General features: G+C 42.9%; 1 protein-coding gene and 1 non-coding gene across 2 annotated transcripts in view; one reads left to right on the top strand and one right to left on the bottom strand.

Moving 5' to 3' along the window:
* Positions 1–5,331, bottom strand: part of man1a1 (mannosidase, alpha, class 1A, member 1) — a 120,024-nt gene extending 114,693 nt beyond the window's left edge. Inside the window, exon 1 of the mRNA XM_056427601.1 lies at positions 3,703–5,331. Coding sequence (XP_056283576.1) covers positions 3,703–4,212 — 510 coding nt within the window. The 5' untranslated portion in view covers positions 4,213–5,331. The remainder of the gene's footprint in view (positions 1–3,702) is intronic.
* A 13,411-nt stretch (positions 5,332–18,742) lies between these two features.
* On the top strand, positions 18,743–18,861 carry LOC130203096 (5S ribosomal RNA). The gene has a single exon (XR_008833433.1). It is a non-coding gene; the product is annotated as a 5S ribosomal RNA (ribosomal RNA).
* Positions 18,862–20,495: the final 1,634 nt, after the last annotated feature.

Here is a 20,495-nt window from a genome sequence, read left to right as displayed (position 1 = left end):
ATAAGTCAAGACGCTGCCATTAAATACCACGGGGCCAGCCCGGGTGGAGGGGGCCGGAGCACGTTGGTGAGACTGCTTCCTGGCGAACAGTTACGGCCTTTACTGAACTGAAAACGTCCCTAAAAACATATCGGCAGATGCATGTTTGTCTAAATATCACGAATATATATATTTGCCTTGCCACTTGTCTTACGACTGCAAATTGTCATTACTATGCACAAGCTAACCACGTCCTGTTTTGGTGTATTCAGGAGAAAGAACTGAGATCAACGGATCCCAGTTCCACTGAAAGATCCCACTGCCGAGGCTCAAGTGAAACACTCCCATGTGCTGAAATGTGTCACAACTGCTGCGTCATCATGAGAGACGCATGACGCAACACCGTTTGGTTGTTCGTCCCGACTGTGGAGCCGAGCGGGTTGGTTGTTAACTCGTCTAATGTTAGCTACCGTGTTATAACAACGGGAACACGCGCGTCTTGGATGTTGAGGGAGGAGTGACATCTGTTGACGCGGAGGGCGACGTTTACTCAAACGTCCCCGTGCCGGTTGGGCTTCGCTGCAGAGACGATGCGGTTGGCTGAGATTTAAAAAGTGTCATTCCAAGTGAACGAACCGACGCCTGACGACTTGAAATCCTAAAAAAGAAATCCACGTCAAACCAAAACTATTTACCTTGGATAGACTCCTCCTCCCCACCGCCATCTGCCTGATGGATCGTGGAGGTCTCCATCGTGGAATATGCCTACTATGAACTATTCATACACTGTCATATTCATTGAATGTATTTTAACTCTAAATCTGTCCTTCTGTACGCATTACATCTATTGCATCTGTCCATCCTGGAGGGATCTCCTCCTGTCTCTCTTGCAAGTTTTTTTTTTTTTCCCCTTTTTTGGGGTTTGGGAGTTTTTTTGGTCGGTCCGATGTTTTTGGGGGGATGGGGATGTGATGTACAGATTGTGTACTCTCGAGACAAATTTGTAATTTGTGAAATTGGGCTATACAAATAAACTGAATTGAATTGAAGAGGCGCCTGGAATTTTACACTCCCCCCGATTGGTGAAAACACACATTTGTACGGTATATAGTAGACACATATAAAATGTAATTGCATAGATTTCCAATATCAGTATCAGTGCAGCCCGACCAAATTGTGACGTCGACACTTTTGTCACGGATTCAACCGGCACTCTCTTATTTTACTGTTTAATGCACCGTCTGTTTTTACTACTGATGTCAACTACAGTTTACCAGCTAATGGGCATGTTTTTAAAAGAAGCAAGTAAACAATATGTATTGACCTGAATGCATCAGGGATGATAAGGGAACTGCAAACATAAAAAATAAACATCAATACAATTTGTGGAAATAGTCAGTCTGACGCCTTCGGATGTTTCCCTTTTTTCCCCAGAATTACATTTATTTAATATTTGGCCTTTTGAACGAAAACAGCTCAGAGCGAGGCAATCTGGGTTTCCACTGCAACATAAATAATAAAAATAACAAACACAGATTTCTGCATTGAGAAATAAAGGAACCTTGCTGTGACAATGCTGTGTCGACTTCTCGCTGCTCGCAAAGTCACAAAGTTCACATTTTAACTTCAAAAAGACGAAGGGAGAGCTGGGAGGGACGAGATTTGGGATTACGTTTTGTACCAGACTTTAGGTTTGCTTGAAGATAGAAATAATCGGATGTAACCTCAAACACCTTTGGGGCTGAGAAGACAGTATTTGTAAATGAATGCTTAAGTCCTCATACCTTAGGATTGTGCGTTTGTCCTACCTTCGCTAAAATGCCCTGAAAATCCAGAAATGTCCCCACTGTGGGACTAATAAAGGATTATCTAATCTAATGACAAATACATTAGATTTGGGATCTCACCTATGTGATGAAAAACAGTTGGCAGGAGCATGCACAGCATCGGTAAACTGTCATTTCTGCTTGGTATGGCCCCGCGTTGGTGTCTTTAATACCGCGGTCGACAGCGTGACCTTTTCGTGGCAGGTGATGTCATTTTAAGGTCAGAATCGTGCCCCAATTAGCATTTTTTCATTGTGTATCTTTAACACCAAACAAGTTTTTTCGGGACAGCGTTTGCAGCCAGACAGACACCTGAGCAACACATTTATAAAATATAACTGATTTAATGTCAGTGTTCAGCAGAGCCCTGCAGACACCAGAGAGGCTGTTGAGGGAAGTCGTATCCACCATCACGTCGGGAGCGATACTGACCTGCGTTCTCATTTTTCAAATGATTTTTAATGAAAGGCAAATATCAGTCAATCTGAATGCCTGACACCAGCCGTGTGTGCTCATTCAGGACACATCACCCTCATCTGCTCACACACTCAACGGTCCTCTTCGTGAGTCTAGCACTTAACCACCTGAATAAGTAAATAGAAATCCCCTCACTGAGCAGACGTACGGCTACTGCTCTTCACAAAAGGGCTGTGGGAAGAAAAAAATCTAAATAAGAATTAAAATATGAAAGTCATCTCCATCTAGATTTTGTTGGAATTCTTCGTGAGGATATGTTTTCGGGTCAGAGAGCTGAGATCACAACACCGCAGATCATGCAGCAGCGTGACTTAGCACCCTTTGCAGCCACCTGACCCCCCCTCTGAGACCTCACCACTGGGCTTTTCACTTATTTCCTCCTAACACCCACACGCGGTGCAGCGAGTGCAACAGAATAATGCAGGACGTGCTACCTGTTGGTGTTTTTCTCTCCCTGCCGCAGACTACAATGCTTCAAATTTGGCTTTCACTGGTGTGGAATCATGGGACACCGGGGGCCACACTAGTGAATAAAAACAATATAGGCCTCCCGGGTCACTGTGACACTACCTCTATAAATACACACACTGAATTATGATTCAAATAAGTGACTATATGAAATAAGAATCAGGATACTTGAACATGCTTTCAAATGAAGCATGAATTTGCTTATTTTTCTTAAAATACCTTATCTTCAGGTTAGGACCTGTGGAGTTCACTTTGAACCATCATTTATTGAGATATGTGAGAAGCTGATCACCATCTTCCATATCCGAGAACATTCAATATGTAAGATGTATATGAACAGCACTGTTGCCTCCCCCATGTGTTGACTGATCAGAGCAGGATTTGAAGCAGGCCCTCATTGTCCCGACACCGGAAACTTGAAGGACAGGTATCGCAGCCCGGAGGGGGCGGTGGATTCTGCACATATTCCTCCCTTTTCCACGGGAACCGACTGCTGCTCAGTCTCGTGGACGTGAAAACGCCACGCCGAACTCCCGTTGAAGAAAGCCGTATAATCACGTGGTAAATTCACCGGCAGTTGTAGGTGGCGTCAGACCCTCAGCGAAGCGCCGCTAGATGTTTCGCACATGTCGGCTAGCATAGGGTGATCCGCTGCGGTGGACAAGTTGGATACTTCGTGAACGCTCACTGCCGCGCCGCGAGGACTTTCGACAAGCGAACACCATGGAAAAGTTCACATTTCATCCGCGTTACTGCACCTTGGTGGATTATAAACGCGCCGAATTGTTAATGGGGAATTTGGGATTGTGTAAACTACAGAGTCGCGTTTTACCATGTCTAGCAACTGCCATAAACTCGAAGATATAATTTTAAATGCATGCTTTTTGGGGGGAGTTTGGTGGGACGTTTTCCTCCATAGAACGAAGAGTGCGCGAGCTCAACAGATCCTTACCTCTTTGATCTTAGCCCGCTTGTCCTTGGCGTCGGGGTTCACGGGCTCGTGTCCAGTCGCCCCCGGCGGCCGTTGATACTCAACGAAAGGTAAATTATTGACATCGTTCCCAACTTGACCCACACGCTCCTTCGCAACTTCATCCTTATCGTTTAAAATGTCTTGTTTTATCTCGTCGGGCCGTTTTTGTAGAGTATCCTTGGCCTCTAACAGAGCTTTTTCGTGGTCTTTCTTTATCTTGGCCAGGACCCTCTCGTCGCTTCCAGCCGAACCCAGGTCGCTGCTGTCCGGACCGGTGCGGGTGTTGGTCTCCACCGCGGAAGAATGAAAGAAAACTCCGCTGAGCAGCTTGGACGAGTCCGGGAGGAAGAAAATGGCCCCGAAACACAGGGTTATAAAAGCGCTAAACACTAATAACAAGATGAATTTCTCTGTCAACCTGAAAGAGGTCGGGCTGGCAGACTTCCGATTCGGGGTCGCGGTAAAAGGCAGAAGAGTTGCAACTGGCATTTTCCCCTCGTCCTTCAACAACTCGAGCAAAAAAACAAAATGAATTAAACGGTCAAATACACTCGCGACGGACTCACTTTCGGGTTATTCCATTCAGAAATCCATTTTCGGGTGATATAAACCGTGTCAAATTTAACGTTACTGTGGTAAAAAAAATATATATCTCCGTTAAAAAGTTGAGGAGTGAGGCGCCTGCCCATACCGGAGACTCTCTGCAGACAGACGGAGTCCACGGGCTCACACAGGAAGCAACGGCAGATAGGCGTGACTGACAGGCGCGAGGAGCTAATCACCTCCTGCCCTGTGAGTGGTGGAACACCCCGGGGGGCGTGGCATCCCAACGGCTGGGTATAAAGTCTCTGACAGCCGCGGTTACAGCTCCGTGTTTCACAAACCGTTCATCGAGACACGACGCGTTTGAGTGATGGGCAGAGTTATATCTTTTAAAGATATCTTTTTTTTTTATGTTAATGTCAAACACGTATAAACCAAAACAAGAAAATAAACCCAAACCAACAATGACGTGGCATTACTTATTAGCCGCTTTGTTTGCCTTTTCCTTGGATTCTGTAAACATGCAGATGATTAGCAGGAATAATGTTTGCCATGTTTACAATCCCAATTTCTCATTATAGCATGCTAACATTGGCTAAGTAGCCCTAAAAGCTAGTTATTGAAAGCAATAAGTACGACATAGTAGACCAAAGGTATAAAAATAAATAGGCTACAGTTTTGAATTGTACTTTACTTGAGTATTTCTATTGTATGCCAGTGTGTGTGGTCACTATAGTTTTCAAATTAAGATTTTACAAACAATACGTAATACCTGTTAATGAAATATTTTTTCATACTGTGGTATTATTACTTCCTTTAGTTAATCAGACTTCTTCCATCACGGCTACATTCAGAGTAAATTAACATGGTCATGGTAATATATTTAGAGTCTATACCACATACAACTACTTCCTGGCACACAGTAAAGATTTGCAGCACACCTCATCTGCGTCTGAAAATAGTCCATAACAAACTATTAACTCCTGTTTTAGAAACGTTAAGCTAATTACCACACTGTATGTATTTGCTATTTTTTTAATTACACCTTCAGGAAATAATAGGCTTGGGGCTGGAATCCATCGACTGGCTGGAAAGTATTGAGAAATATAATAAATGCTTGCATAATAACACGTTGTTGCTTTCAGTCTTTTTCATGGGGATTTGATAAATCAGTAAAATATCATGCGCGAGGAGAGACAGTGAACTGGCTTTAGCCACCGCATTCCTCCTCGGTTTAGCTTCTGACCATGTCATGTGTCTGGTCACATGAAGGAATCGGGGGGTGGGGGGTGGGAGGCTTCAACCAAACGACTAATAACGGAGCAAATCAAGTTGAAAAAGAAACTCCTAAACAGTGAGCAACACAACTGAGTCATCCTACACCATGTGCTGTATGTCAAATGAATTGCTTACTCACACTTCTAAAGAAACAAACCTAGAACTTGCTCATGCAGAGGCGTAGCGAGCTGCTCTCCTCAATACACAGTTGACGACCATCGACAATCTCCTCTTACTTTGTACGGGGTGCTTATTTATTTATTTTATATTTTACTTTGTATACTTCTTGTATACATCTTTATCTTTCATCCCTGTTTTTTATATTTTATTTTTTTATTCTTGTGTGTTTAGTTTATTGATGCTGCTACTGTTACGACAAATTTCCCCTTGGGGATTAATAAAGTACATATCTATCTATTATTATTCATGGGCTTAACAAATGGACCCCAATTGCACAACACACGCACGCACTAATGCACACGTCGCCTTCCTGATGTGATCCACGATCTTTGTTGCGAGAGATAAATGCCAATCATTATGATTGTCTCTGTTGGTGACTAATAATGGTGCGAGGAACCAGTCAGTTACACGCATGAAACATGCAATTTCTACTTAAATAGAGGTTGGAATTACCTCACTAATACTAGAGTTCTGTCAGCGAGAGAAGGAAGAAGAAGAATCAATCGTACTTGTTCGGTGCTGTTACAGATACTGATGAGTGCGCGCCCCCCATTTTCAAATCGAATAAATCACGACGATGTGATTTGAATGTGGAAACTTATTTTGTTGCTGAACATTTATATTTATATACCCATACATCACGGGCTATATTGTTTATGACAAATAGCTGCCAGGGCTGTGACAGACAGAGAGAAACAAATTTCGACCGGATGCGTTGTTAGTTATATAATGCACTCCACCTGAACTTCACCTGCTGGATGCAGTGATGGAAAGCCTAATCTCGGGATGACAGCTGCATGCAGCATTATTGACATTGTAATTCTGGGATGACAACAGGTCTAAATGGGAACACGCATGATTACTTTCTCACTCTGCTATTCACGCGGAAGATAAAATCTTGGATGAGATGCGCGGCATCGTAAAAATGTAACGATGAGTCTCCGGCGGCGACACCGTTTTTTTGACAACCGCCATTCTTTCCTGTGTCATTTCATCAAAGTTGGCTTCTGCGGCGGGATTTGTCGTCAACCCGAGAAGCTGTTGAGGATGTATGTATCGGAATAAAACCACATTTCCCCAGCGGTGTCACTGTTTTTCTTGGTGTGGAGGAATAAACAATTGTTTGTTGTGACGCTGGTAACACCTGGAGAGAGCTGCGGAGGGGGAACTCACTTTTAAGGCTCAGACGAAGAAAAACTAAATCCCCTTTGTATCCTCCAAAGTTATTGGATCCTAAATCAAGTTATTTCAGAAATGAAGAGTTGTATTATTTGTACTCGTCCTTTAACGTATAGAGTAAAACTATCCCCATGGGACTTTATGGAGCCATTAAAAGTCAGACGGTGGACTTTCTTTGTCCTCGTAAACTACAAAGACAGTGGGCCACGACCGATGTCAGCGGTCCCAGGTGAGAATCGGTCATCAAATACCTTTTTTTGTTGTTGTTGTTTTATTTATTGTTATGTATATGTTTTTTGTTTCTGTTTTTTGTGTTTCCTTATTTAAAGTCTTTACATTGCTCAACTAATGCAAGTGGATATGCGTGTGTGAGTGGATGTGTGTGAGTAGATGTGAGTGAGAGAGTTAAAGGTCAGAGAAGGTGGCCAAAATATTATTTTTCACAACAAGCATTTCACAGCCAGTTGTTGATGTTGGGTTTTGGTTGCTTTTATAATTTTTACCTTCGCATTGAAAATGCGGAAGGTTATGTTTTGATCGCCGTGTATTTATTTATTTATTTATTTGTATGCGTGTTAGTCGCAAAACTCAAAAAGTATTGAACCGAATCGCATGAAATTTGGTGGGATGATTGGTTATTATCCGGGGACCAGTTGATTAGATTTTGGGATCGATCGGGTCAAAGTTCAAGGTCAAAGGTCATGAACAGGTCAAAATCTTCTTGAATCGCATGAAATTTGGTGGGATGATTGGTTATTATCCGGGGACCATTTGATTAGATTTTGGGATCAATTGGGTCAAAGGTCAAGGTCATGGAAAGGTCAACATCTTTTTTTACCATAGCACGATACATTTTTGTCCAATTGGCATGCAACTAATGCCAAAATGTTCATAATTCAATGCCCAATCTTGTGATATGCGAAGGTATGCGCTCTACCGAGTGCCCATTCTAGTCTCTTATGTTTGTGTATCAAATTGCCTTGTTGTATATTTGTTTTGGGAAAGGGAGGTGAGGGGGACTGTAATGTGTATCCTCACCATTTGGCTGTGTGATATGTTATCCTTTCAATCCTTATTTGTGAGGTCTATTGTACTATAAGTCTTGTTTTGTAATTTCTACAAATAAATCCTTTATTAAAAAAAAGAATCGGTCATCATCCATACTAATGCAACGCTGCTGCAACTGAGAACATCCTCGTCTACATAATGTATCAATGATCTGAAATTCATAAGCTACTTTGGATGTGGCCGTTGAAAGCAGATACACACACGAAGCCTTAGGAGCGGCGGCAACAAGATGTCGTTCTTATCAAGTCTGCCTCCTCCGTTCTCCGTACGATTGATGAACCGTTGGTGCGGCGCTGCCTCTTTGATTGTTCTAGAAACCTGCTGGTTATAACCAATGTTGCAGATCAAAAGAAGAACGAAAATCGTCTTTCAAACTCCGAAGTAGCGGTGCTGTAATATCAACATCTAGATGTGATATCATGTCATGCACTTGGTATGGAAGGCAGATACCAAGATGAAGTCATAAATAGATGGCCCATTAAATCACCAAAGGTTAATTTAAGCATTGTTGGCGTGTTTGAAGTCAAAGTAACTTTACTCGTACGGCACCATCACACGACGACAAGGCAATATAAAGCCGGAAAATTCCTGTTTTTGGCCACTCGGGTGCAGAAGAATCTCCAGCTCTGACATATTACACTTATTTTATAATTGGCAAACATGTCAGGCATCATCCAGCAGTCACAACAACATCAGCATTCATTTGAAGCCGTGAACACAGGTCCACTATCCACTCTTCTTTTAGCCACCGAGTAGACGTATGACTCTTGAGCTGTGAGGTATTTGTATTTCTTCCTCAGCCAGTGGCCAACGCTGCCAGCTGGGGGTCGAGCTCGTTTGATGAACACAGCTGTCGACTGCTTTTGGAACAAAAACATGAACGAATGTGGATGGGAGCGATGAGACGGAAATGAACTTTAATGAAACCCAAACAATGAGCTTGAAGTGGCTAAATGTGTAAGTAGACATGTATGCCTTGTTGCACGTATACGTACTTCATTTCATCAAAGGGTTGAAGCAGAACCACAGGATGTTCTGTGTCCCCCTTTGGACCTGTTGGATTTTCTCTTTATCGTGTTATCTACTTTGAATGGTTTAATGGACGTAAATAGTACTTCAGCATCATCTGTTGATCAATAAATCTGTGACAGTATGAAGTGTGAAGACTAGATCTGGTCTGGAGAGGGGGTATTTCTGGGGTATTTCTGGGGTATTTCTGGTCCGGATCCAGCTCAAAAGTGCGGTTTGAGTTTGGCCAAGTCCGCCCAGGTCCCTCCCGGTATTCACACTCATTTCTCTTATGTAAGTCTGAATCGTGGAAGTTGGCGAGGCGACGCTGTGGTTTCCAGGTGACACTTGAAGGCCCCTTTGCAAGGCACAGGGAGGAAAACAGAAATAGTGAATGGACAACATCTGAAAGGAGAAATTAAATTAAGTACATTTTTATTTTCTATTCTGTTGATAACAAGCATGCAAAAAATGAACACACCATGACACTCTGACATTTAGGTTGTATGCTTTATTTGATCCAATCTGCTTTTATTGATGACCTGTAGTCTAAAGCATGGCTAGCTGTGAGATGGGAGAGACGAGTTTCGGGCCTAAAAGCATCAATTCATGTTTTTATATCTGGATTATTTCTGGCTGAAGGTCACAAATCAATCTCCAGTTTTTTCCCCACAATCTCATCATCGAACTTCATTGTTATTATTTTCAATGTGTGTAAGTGGTGATTAGAGAGGCAGCTTCAAATGAGTTTGAGATTTTTATTAGGCTAATATTGCTCATATTGTCCGCTCAATGTGCCCTGGGAATCCTCTGTCAGCCAATTTGCTGATGTAAAATAGGCCATGCAGTCATCACAGCTGTTTGATCTCTCTCTCTCTCTCTCTCTCTCTCTCTCTCGACTCATTTGAGCAAAGAGAGAAAAGAAGAGTAACAGGAGAGAGGAGAATAGAAAGTCCTGCGGAGAAGAAAAGAAGGGGATAGAAGGGTGGTAGTGAGGTCACTAATTGGGTTGAGACTTGTAGCTGCTCCGTTGCAATGCATTCTCCTTGTTCCTGCAGAGATCTAATTATTTAGAAATTCTTTAATAAGAGCAAGAACAATATGTTAATGTGGCGCTACAGGAGGCTGAGAGAGAGCGAGGAGGGGGGGGGGAGGGGGGATTACAGGAACAAAATAACAAGAGGCCGCCGTTTGCATGTTTATTCACACTTTGGGCCAGAGTCATACTTGTTGATCCTTTGAATGTTTATTGCCTTTGTCTTTACACTTTCTCTTTTATTCAAGATTAGAAGAGAGACAAGATGACACACATTCTATATTGATTGCTGGGGCCATGCGAACTACAGCTGCTGTCAACTCTGATCCTATTGGCTGACTGTGATCTCACATCATGTTCCTGTTGGGACTTCCTCTCCAGGGACGAAGACAACATTATGGAAACAATATCCATGTTTTCTAAAAGGAAGGAAGAAAAATCTGCCGATGGCAACAAGACCATAAGGGGAGCAAACCTTTATGTCACACTCTAAGTGAGACCATCATTTATTCAATATCATCATGCTGTATTGAAGGAGACTTGAAACTAGCAATTGAGACACTCATGTTTACAATGTGAGGTTTTCAGACCCGGAGGTCGCCGCCTAAAAGCTAAAAGCTGTTAATGTCACTTTATTAAGTTTTAATATGCTTCCACGATATCCCTGGAAGCTCTATTCATGAGGCAGAAAGTTGAGGTTAAGTTCAAGATGGTGTGCAAATTTTGAGAAGAGAAAAAAAACACTGAAAAATAGAAAGACTCATAGAAAAATGGCTTGAAAATGCTACATAAACATGAGACGTCAACTTGAAACTAATAGTTTAGTGGAACGTGTGTGCAGACTCAAGGACATTTGTTTTAACATTGCACACGTAACACAACACTTTTAATGTAATATAAATAATTCAGCCACGATGCATTATTGAATGCATGCTTTGTTTTAAATGCAGTGCAGTGTGAGCCCGCTGGCGTTGAGCAGCCTTAACTCAAACCTGAAAAACCAAGGAATACATGAATATAACAGATAACAGAATGTTAATAAGATACTTTTTTGATTTAAATGCACACACATAAACATAATTGCACAATCATGTGGAGCAGTGCACGGACACATGAGTCCGTGAAAGCTTGCAGCCCAAAAAGGTTTGACCATCTGTAATAAATAAATATATCTGGCTGATGATCATCAGTTCTGTGTGCTGGAGGAAAACTCTGTTGCAACTGGACTTTAAAAAAATATATATTTCCGTCTCTCTCTGGTCTCCAACAAAGTTACTTTCCCATAAAGCTATTCTGCACTCTGTTACGTTTAGAGGGGAAATGTGTTTTCTCCTGGATAAGTCGCAGTTTGAAACAATTTGAAACATGCGGTTAACGTTGTGAATTGAAACAAAATAAAATGGCAACAGAAGTACTCGGTTACATTTCGGCTACTGAAGCCTGCAGCTTTTTGGGGATCCGTCCACCACCCTGACCACTTACCTATATGGACTCATTTGAAACATCATCATCAAAAGACAATGGAATCCACGACAAAATATTTATCTCGACAAACAAAATTCACAATGCAGGAGGAAGGTTGTTGTCAGTGTGCAGGCCAGAGGTCGGATTCGCAGGTCGGCAGCAGCACATTACACTTGATCCCTCTGGCCTCCCTGGAAGCTGAACACACCGTCCACCCATTGGCCTTTTCTCTCGTTCCCCTGAGAACAAATAAAAGGAGCATTTCTGATATTCATTCTTTGTTTATATAGTTAATGACTGTTCAGACTGGCCTGTCATGGGGAGTGTAACGGGGTGAGGCTCAGGCGCAGCGAGACAGGCTGGACGAAATATAAATAACAAAAAGCACTCCTTAATGAGGCAAAACAGTTGCAAAATAAACAAGGTCCAAAAGGGGCAGCCAAAGGATCATCGGTCAGGGCAGGCAGGCAGGATCAGGAACACGGACAGGACGACGGGAAAAGGACACGGAACGAGAGACGACAATCGGACAGCAGACAAGGGAAAGACTGACACAATATACAATATATAGGTGGGAAACATCAGAGACATCAGACTAACGAGACAAGAGCAGGTGAGAAGGAATACAACAATAAGAAGAGAGAGACAGAAGACACAGAGACAGACAGAGAGGAGACCACAGGAGAAACGGAACAGGGTGTTACAGGCCGGGTGAGGGATTAGTAAATGTGATTTATGATTTACTTTACTTACTGTTTGAACTGAACAAGTTGTGTGTGGGGAGGAGGAGGAGGAGGAGGAGGGGCGGGGTGGGGTGAACATAAAGCCATCTTCCTCCATGGTTGTTTTTAGTGGGATTGGCAGATGCCAACACAAAAGAAAATTAAAAAAGGCGCCCCTCCCCTGGACTACCTCCCTGTCATTCACGACTCAGTCGTAACAGGCGTGATTCGTGGGGCGGGGAATACGAAGTGATGGCGCGTCGTTAGCCGTGAGCGCGTGCGCCTGCTAATCGCCTAATAATTGGATGCGATGGCAGGAACGCAGGCCGATGATGATGAATTGCCGGCAGCAGGGCTGCGCGCACAGCAGGTAGGAGGCAGATGCCGCGTGTGCCGGGGTTGGCGAGCGAGTGTGTGTGTGTGTGTGTGTGTGAATCCCCGCTGATGTTACACACGAACGCATTCGCGGCCCACACATGACTGAAAGGCACACACACACTTGCGTGGATAAAGGATTTTTCATACAAGGAAGACACTTGCATGTCAAATTCAAGCATGTGAGAATATGTGAGATGGAGGGGAATAACTGGAGCTTTAGGGGACACACACACACACACACACACACACACACAGACAGACTTGCACACTCACTTGTAAGGCAGTCACATGGGAGAGCCATTGATACAGAGCTCATACAGAAGCAGCCCACCATGCAGAGGAGATCTGCACACGGCTGGAGCGGCGCAGACCGCTGAGGGAAGCTCTCCTAATCTACTCTCTACGGGAAGCGGCAGTCACGCTGTTTCGGGGCTCGGAAAGGAGAAAGGATTCCTGCCGTTGTCTTTTGTTCTTTCATTGTCATTTGCACTTCATTGTCACTGTCGCTGGTTTTACCCCCCGACATTTCCACTTAGCACGGAAGATTTATTCCACCTAAAGATTTCAAAAGACTTGCTTATCAGGGATGGCCCTCTCCATTGGAGGAACGAGACGGAGGCTGCATGGGGACGAGAAAGAGTCTCACCACGGAGAAGTAAGGCCACTTATATATAGAATTTGCCTTGAAGCTATTCTCGCTTATAAGTCACCCCAATTGGAATGGCACACCGTGAGGCTGGAGCAGAGCTCTTCTTGAAACCTATTTTTGATCAGAGTAAATTCTGGTGTGACGAATGAAAATGTGTGTGTTTCCTGTGAAAGAAACGCTTTGCCGTGGCGAGAAATCCACCAAAGACGCCAACGCCTCAGTAGGCCATTACCAAACTCAGTATAATGTTGTGTGTAATCATCCAATATGGCTTTTTTTTTTAAATTGCACTGATCTGCCTCTGGTCTCAAATATTGTCGTCGGACTTTTTTGCTGTTGAAACGAAACTGAATAACCAGGAATTTTCAATGCATCATGTTGTTTTCATAACATTTCAGTTGACAAGGCTTAAAAAAATGGATTCTCTTTCGTGTAAAATTCCCATCTCGGGGCTTTTGCAGATGTGCTCGCTCGCTTGTCGTGGCCTCCGAGTGTAAAATGATTCAGAAGTAGCCCTGGTACAACCCCAGAATTCCCAATGTCAAGACCATGTATTAGTTTAGATATCTGCTCTCTGCCAGGAAATGTCAATCAGATATGAAACGGGTAAAATACAGACAGATATTTGATAAAAGCTTAGCGGGATCCCGCTGAAGGTGATATGTGCTCCATCTGAAATTCTCGTTGGAGCTTTCCCCGGCTCAACTGGGATTAATGGGCCAAGTCCCATCTTTACTACGCCGGCTACAAAGAGTTCTATATGACTGGGTTTTGATCGATATGAGGTAAAAAAGCCCGATTCAGATATTGGGAGATTGATAGCGAACATTCTACAAATCCTTTTACACATGTATGTATTTCTAATATTAACAATGGATCACATGACTGTGAGATGACGCTCCCAATCGTAGGCTCGCAAATAGTTATCACCAGACTGCAGTTTCACTCTCAACTCGTGGCTTTGGTTTGACCGGCCTCATTAGTTTGATAGCTATTGGCTCTCATGTTCAACCTTCGAGGTTGGCACGATGTCCACAAAAAAAATCAATACCGCTTCATCATTTTTATGCGGCACAATAAAAAACAAAAACAGATGAAGGTGTTAACATTCTAGAACAGTACAGAAGCATTACTGCATGTTCCTTTCTGATAAATGAGCGTATACTTCATGAGCAAGATTCAAAGGCTACCTTGTGATTGTCAATTCAATTCAATTTTTTTTTCATGTCATTTCACAATTTTAATTTTTACTAATTTGTCTTTTACAATAAATCTGTACACATCTGCCCCCCAAAACCTCACATCGGATCAGGAAAAACTCCCAAATAACCCTTCAGGGGGAAAAAAGTGAAGAAACCTTCAGGAGAGCAACAGAGGAGGATTGTCAGGTCGCGACCACAACGTTGTCCAGTCAAGAAGTTTTTGGTCCCCATAAAAACGTCTTATTCCGCATTTGGTTGTATTTAGCTTCACCTCCTGAGTCACTTCTGGTGGATAAACGCAAAGATGGCGAAGGCCAAAAATCAAAGATATTAACGGTTAACAGGCCGAAGTCAAGGCATCAGAATGGCATTCAAACAACGTGTGACGTCCACTTCTTATCCACAGTCTACGGTCCATAGTGGGGCGGTAGTGTATATCAGTAATCTCCCGTATCACGCTCGTCTTGCTCATAAAGTGTGCATCCAGACATTTCTCGTGCACACATCCTGTGCAGTACGAACGCACTACATCAGTCATCACACTTAGTAGGAACAGGATGTTATTACTCAGCTTCAATCACAGCCATAGTGCGGCGGGTTGTCTTTGGCATCCTCAACAATGTGTACATGAAGTAATACACAAGTTCATATTATCTTTACTCTGTACAAGTTAATTTGTTTCCAAGATCTTTCTGGAACGGTTTCACCAGCATCCACTATTTAATATTTAGGTTCGCTATTCTTAGCCATTGTTAGCAAGACAAGTTCACAACAACGGATTCACGCTGTATTTTTTAAGTAGCAACATAGAAGTTGAACTCTATTTATGCCTTATTTACTGAGACACAAGTGAGACAGAATAACTAATAAACAGCATATTAGTACAGCTGTTTTTGCTGTTGATGCGCGGAGAAGCCATCTTGGGTTTTGAGGTCCAGTTGTTCGTCCAACTTTTCAAGTCAGAAATTGAGGCGATATTCCACTTGTACCTGTCTGACTTTGTATGGAAACTTTCTCATTTGAGTTTACTACATCCAGCCTCTGTGATTGATTTGCGCTAAATGCTAACATGCTCACAACGACCATGCTTTTAGCATGACAATCACAATGGTCGCCTTCTTAGCTCAGCATGTTAGCACGCTAGCAGTTTCCAATTAGCTTTAAACAGAAAGTACAGCTGAGGCTGATTGGAGTTTAATGGATTTTGCAGGTGTTTGGTTGAAAAGTTTTGGACAAATCTACATTTTGATTTGATATTGAAATGGTAAGGCATCGCCAAAGTTATTGCAATTAATCATGACGGACTGAATGTCGGTTTCATGGCACCCGACCTGTAACGCTCCTCCGTCGTCCCTGTGATTCTCAGTCGGACACAAAGAGGGCAACACACTGGATTTAATTCTCACGTTTTTTTAATTCTTGCACATTGTGCTGGGGTCGGGTGTTCTTTTCCCGGTCGCTCCGGTTCTCCGCTGCGTCGCCTGTATTTTTTCGGGAAGAGACACAACCGCAGATTGACCCCAGCTGAGGCTGATTACACCTCATCCCGGCACCGATCCCTGAATCAGCCCCTCGCTTCGTCCCCTCTGCAGCTGAGCCTAACCACGCCGCCACACCATCCAATAGTTTTGAAGGACCACAAATGTCAACCTCATTCTCCAAAGTCAGTATGATTGAAGCTCTGGGGCTCATGAATGTCTGTACCTAATTTAATGGGAACTAATTCATTCATTGTTGATATTTCAGTCTTGACTAAAGATCAGTCGTGCGGTCGGTTAAGAGGAAATATTGGAGAAGCATTATCCCTCCAGGGACTCCTTCCTGGTGGCTCAGGTTAATGCAAGAAACCACCGTACAAGCGAAAGCCTCAACTGGATGTGCTCATTAATAAATGTATGGAAGACTCAGCCCTCATTAGATCTCTATTGTTCAAAGCATTGTGTATTGTAACCTCTCTGTTGGGTCATCTGTGATCACAGGCTAAGCAGATCTTCAGATGCCACTGATGTAAAGACCACGAAGCTGCTGAAGGATTGCTCCTAGACGGGAGGCTGCAGTCTTCTGCACAACAAGTCTGTTGATTGTGTCCGAAAATCCCAGATGTCAAAGAACCTTTTGTCTTAGACATTCTTCTCGACTCTAGATTTTCCCTCCGCAACCATCAAAGGCTCAAAAGAGGTGCATTCTGAATATATGAATGACGATTAGCATTACGTGAGCATTGCAAAACAAAAAAAGAAGATGTTTCCTCCAGGCAGTGTTTATCTTCTGTGAGTGTACAGGACCAAGTCAATTGTGACATTTGTTTTAATAATGCATTGTTTTAAATCATCTCCTTTCTTTGACACTATTTTCCTCTCAGTAGTGGGGGAATGTTTTTTTTTCTTGAAGGCTGCTTTTTGTTTTCTCATGCACCTATTTGCATAATAGTCATGGCATTAAAAGCAAAGAAACAATTAAATCAACCTGTCCAACTCAGACAGGTGCCTCTCAGGTGCCTTACATCCAGTTATGCCCAATACAGATTAAAGTTTAAGAGGCAATCTAAATGTATATTTTGATATGGTAAATCAATATATTTGAAATGAAAAAAAATGTATCACACAGTTCAGACTATGTTGGAAATCCACGTGAAATGAAGTATGAAATGGTGTAAGGCTGGTTGGAAAGTCTTATATTAAAAAAAGCTGATGACGGGGACTTAAAGGTCACTTAGGATGATGATTAAAAAAGGAATGACTGTTGATCAGCTCATTCAACAAACAGCCAATGGGTTTTTTCAATTGGATTTTGGATTATTACAGAAAATAAGTAAGATAATAAACTGAGACTTGGTTTAAAGTGCAAGGAAGTCCACATATTGAGGATGAATGGCTCAAACAAACACAGGACTTTCACCCAGGAGACCTATGTGAGATCAACATTGACTTCTTTCACCTCACCTTTCCTAAACAAGTACTTCTGTTGAACGTTGGAAGTTTATTTTTAAGTAATGAGCGGAAACTGTATGTGTCCTGTGAACACAGACGTTCATTTAAAAAAGATGCAATGCATTTCATGGCGAAACCAAAACTGACTTGAAAGAGGAACCAAGAGCCTCGACTTTACAAGCTGGGATGAAAATATGTGGGGGAAAAGACGAATGCAACTGTTTAACCCTTGTGTTGCCTTAGGGTCATTTTGACCCGATTCAATGTTTCACCCTCCTGTTACCTTTATATTTACTAACATATTTTACCCTTTGGGTTCAATTTGACGCCAGCAATTAAAAGCTCCAGAATTTTTTTAGAATTAATATTGTTTTCCAAGTTTAAGTGTGAGGCACTTTATGTTTGTTTGTTGACTACCGAAAGAACACCGACATTAAACATTGAATGGGGTCAAATTAATCCTAAGGCGGGGGGAGGGTATAATATTGATTTGGGTCAAAATGACCCTAAGGCAACACAAGGGTTAAGAAAAAATAATAGATAGTAAACAAATCTCTGCTTTATTGCACTTTTTGGTTTATAGCTTCAATACAATGTATGGACACAGCTCTCTTGTCGAAGATTGTACATGTTGTGTCACAATTATTTCATTTTGGCTGCAAGAGGCATCGTCAGCATCAGTTAAGCCAATAAACAAGCTGTTGCAAAAAGTAAGACCACAGTTGCTGAGTCAGCGCTATTGCAAAAAGAAGCAGGTGTGTGTGTGTGTTTGTGTGTCTTGGCTTATTTTCCTATTGACTTCCACTGACTTGCAAAGGCTGACTGCAAGGAGACTTACTGCGGACAATACACAATGGATCTCTGAGCTGTGATATCTCTCCGTGAATGGAGCAAAACATATTGGTCCGTTCTTTGTCAGCCAAACAAGACCAGAAGACCTGGAGCGGCTCTGGCAGCCATGTTCAACTGTAATGCTCACAAATATGTTTGAGTGGATAACACTTCAAACAAAGACAGTTGGTTTCTTTTAACCGCGACCATGACCGTGGCCTAACCCAGGGGCGTCTCTAGGATTTTGATACATCTGGGGCTTAGCCCAGAAGAGTGAAGCAGATGACCCACGGCGAGCGTTGTTGACGGGGGGGCGGGGCTAGTGAGAGTGTGCGCGAATGTGTCGGCGCGTATCACGGCAGAGCGATGCGACCCGAGAAGTGTTAACGCGTAGTGTGCCTCTCCACATGACAGCAGTGGTGCCAGGGTTACGGCCCGACTGTACGTCACATCTGGTCCGCGGATGATAAGGGGAGAATTTTTTTATTATTTTATTTTTATACATTTTTGTCTCCGTTTCTTCAAAAGGCTCATTTGCAAGCTCACTTTTCACTTACGGCCATACCACCCTGAATACGCCCGATCTCGTCTGATCTCGGAAGCTAAGCAGGGTCGGGCCTGGTCAGTACTTGGATGGGAGACCGCCTGGGAATACCTGGTGCTGTAAGCTTTTCCCACTCTTTCAAAAAAGCCACAGGCTTCATTTAGTTACTAAAGTAAGCCTGTGGCTATTTTGGTGCATTTCTAATTTATATATGTAGGCTACTTGCATGGATAGGAAAATGTTACGTTTTTAGAGGGTAACTGTCTCCTGCTTTAGGCTATGTAATTGTAGGCCTCATTGTGAGGCAATTTTGGTGCCAATGCAATTTCTTAATGATGTGTAGGCCTTCATGAATAATTTCAAATAGCCTACCTATCCATGTGTTGAGTCAGTGTTTGACCTTTTCAGTCCGAAATTGTAATCTGGCCCCCTGAGATCTCACTTGAAAAAAATCTGGCCCCCTGTCCAATTTCACCCAGGCATCCCTGCCCTACAGGTACCTGCTCTTCTGGACTTAATTGAATTGAGGCATTTCATGGTTACCAGTTAATACCAAATAGGCTAGCAATTTTCACAAACTTCCCTCAATAGCCCGGGCACAAAAATGCCCAATTCATCATGTTGAACATACCAACAGCAACCATTCAGCAACAGTAAACATTGAGATGTTTAATGAACCTCTTTAATGAGCATCTTGTCATGTACAGTATTTACATTGTTTTACTTTGTACATTTAACACCTACTGTCTTTGTTCATTTCTTGTTTGTAACTTTTAACTTTCACTCTACACTTGCCTTTCTTCATAAACAGTTGCTATCTGTTTCTTCCTCATTTCTTTGGTCCTTTATGCATAAGTGCGTATCTCCTTGGTGTGGCTTGGGCGAACCGGTCAATGACGTCACCATGATCTAAGCCACAAAGGACATCCTTCTCGATAGCCAACATAGCCAAATGATGTAGCCTGTCCTGGCCCATTGTTCTCCTTAGCCAGGTGTGGAGACGGTGCAATACGCTGAATGAACGCTCACAAGTGCAACTACTGACAGGTATTGTCAAAGCTGCTTGGAGCACTGGACTCAAGGTGGGGAACATATCTGGGTGAAGAAGCTTGTAAATACTGCCCATGTCTGACACGGCACCTTCTCTCTTCTGTCTGGTAATGAACTGTTTTGCTACTAGGATCTCCTCTTTTTTCACTGACATTTTGTAGTGTGTCGCAATGAGGTCTAGTGAATCCTCAGAGAAAAAGTCATCGGATGCTGGGTTACAAGCTTGGATGCCTTTCATAAGTCCTGCTCCCACATCAGAAAACCGGCTGTTCAGCTCGACTAGCATACGGTCAAGGCATGGATAGAACAGGCATTGCTTCAGTTGGTCTTCTGTGCCCAGTTGAACCCTTGCACCAAAGGTGGACTCTGCAGTGAAGTCCTCCATTCTCCTCTGCTTGTGTCTGCGACCAGTTAGGCTCTGAGGTATATTATTGGCAGCACAAATGGTTTTGGCTTCATTGAATAGCTTGTCTGCCATTTCATCTGTTCGCATGGATTTTAGTGTGTCTTGCACCGCATCTTTGAACACTGTTGCCTGGGCCAAGTCCACAGAATCCTTCTGGAGGTACACGTGCAGCCCCTCTGTAGTTGACAGCATACTCCTGAACATGACTAGCAGATAGACAGTGGAAAGCCTGGACAATTTCGACAGTAGTCCGACACCTAGAGGTGTTGCACTCTCTTCCAGGCACTTCAAGACAGCTTGCAGA

This window comes from Pseudoliparis swirei, chromosome 12 (assembly GCF_029220125.1).
Source record: "Pseudoliparis swirei isolate HS2019 ecotype Mariana Trench chromosome 12, NWPU_hadal_v1, whole genome shotgun sequence".
In the NCBI taxonomy this organism is placed as follows: Eukaryota; Metazoa; Chordata; class Actinopteri; order Perciformes; family Liparidae; genus Pseudoliparis; species Pseudoliparis swirei.
Note: the sequence above shows the minus strand (reverse complement) of the source record. Positions and strands in the feature narration are given on the sequence as shown.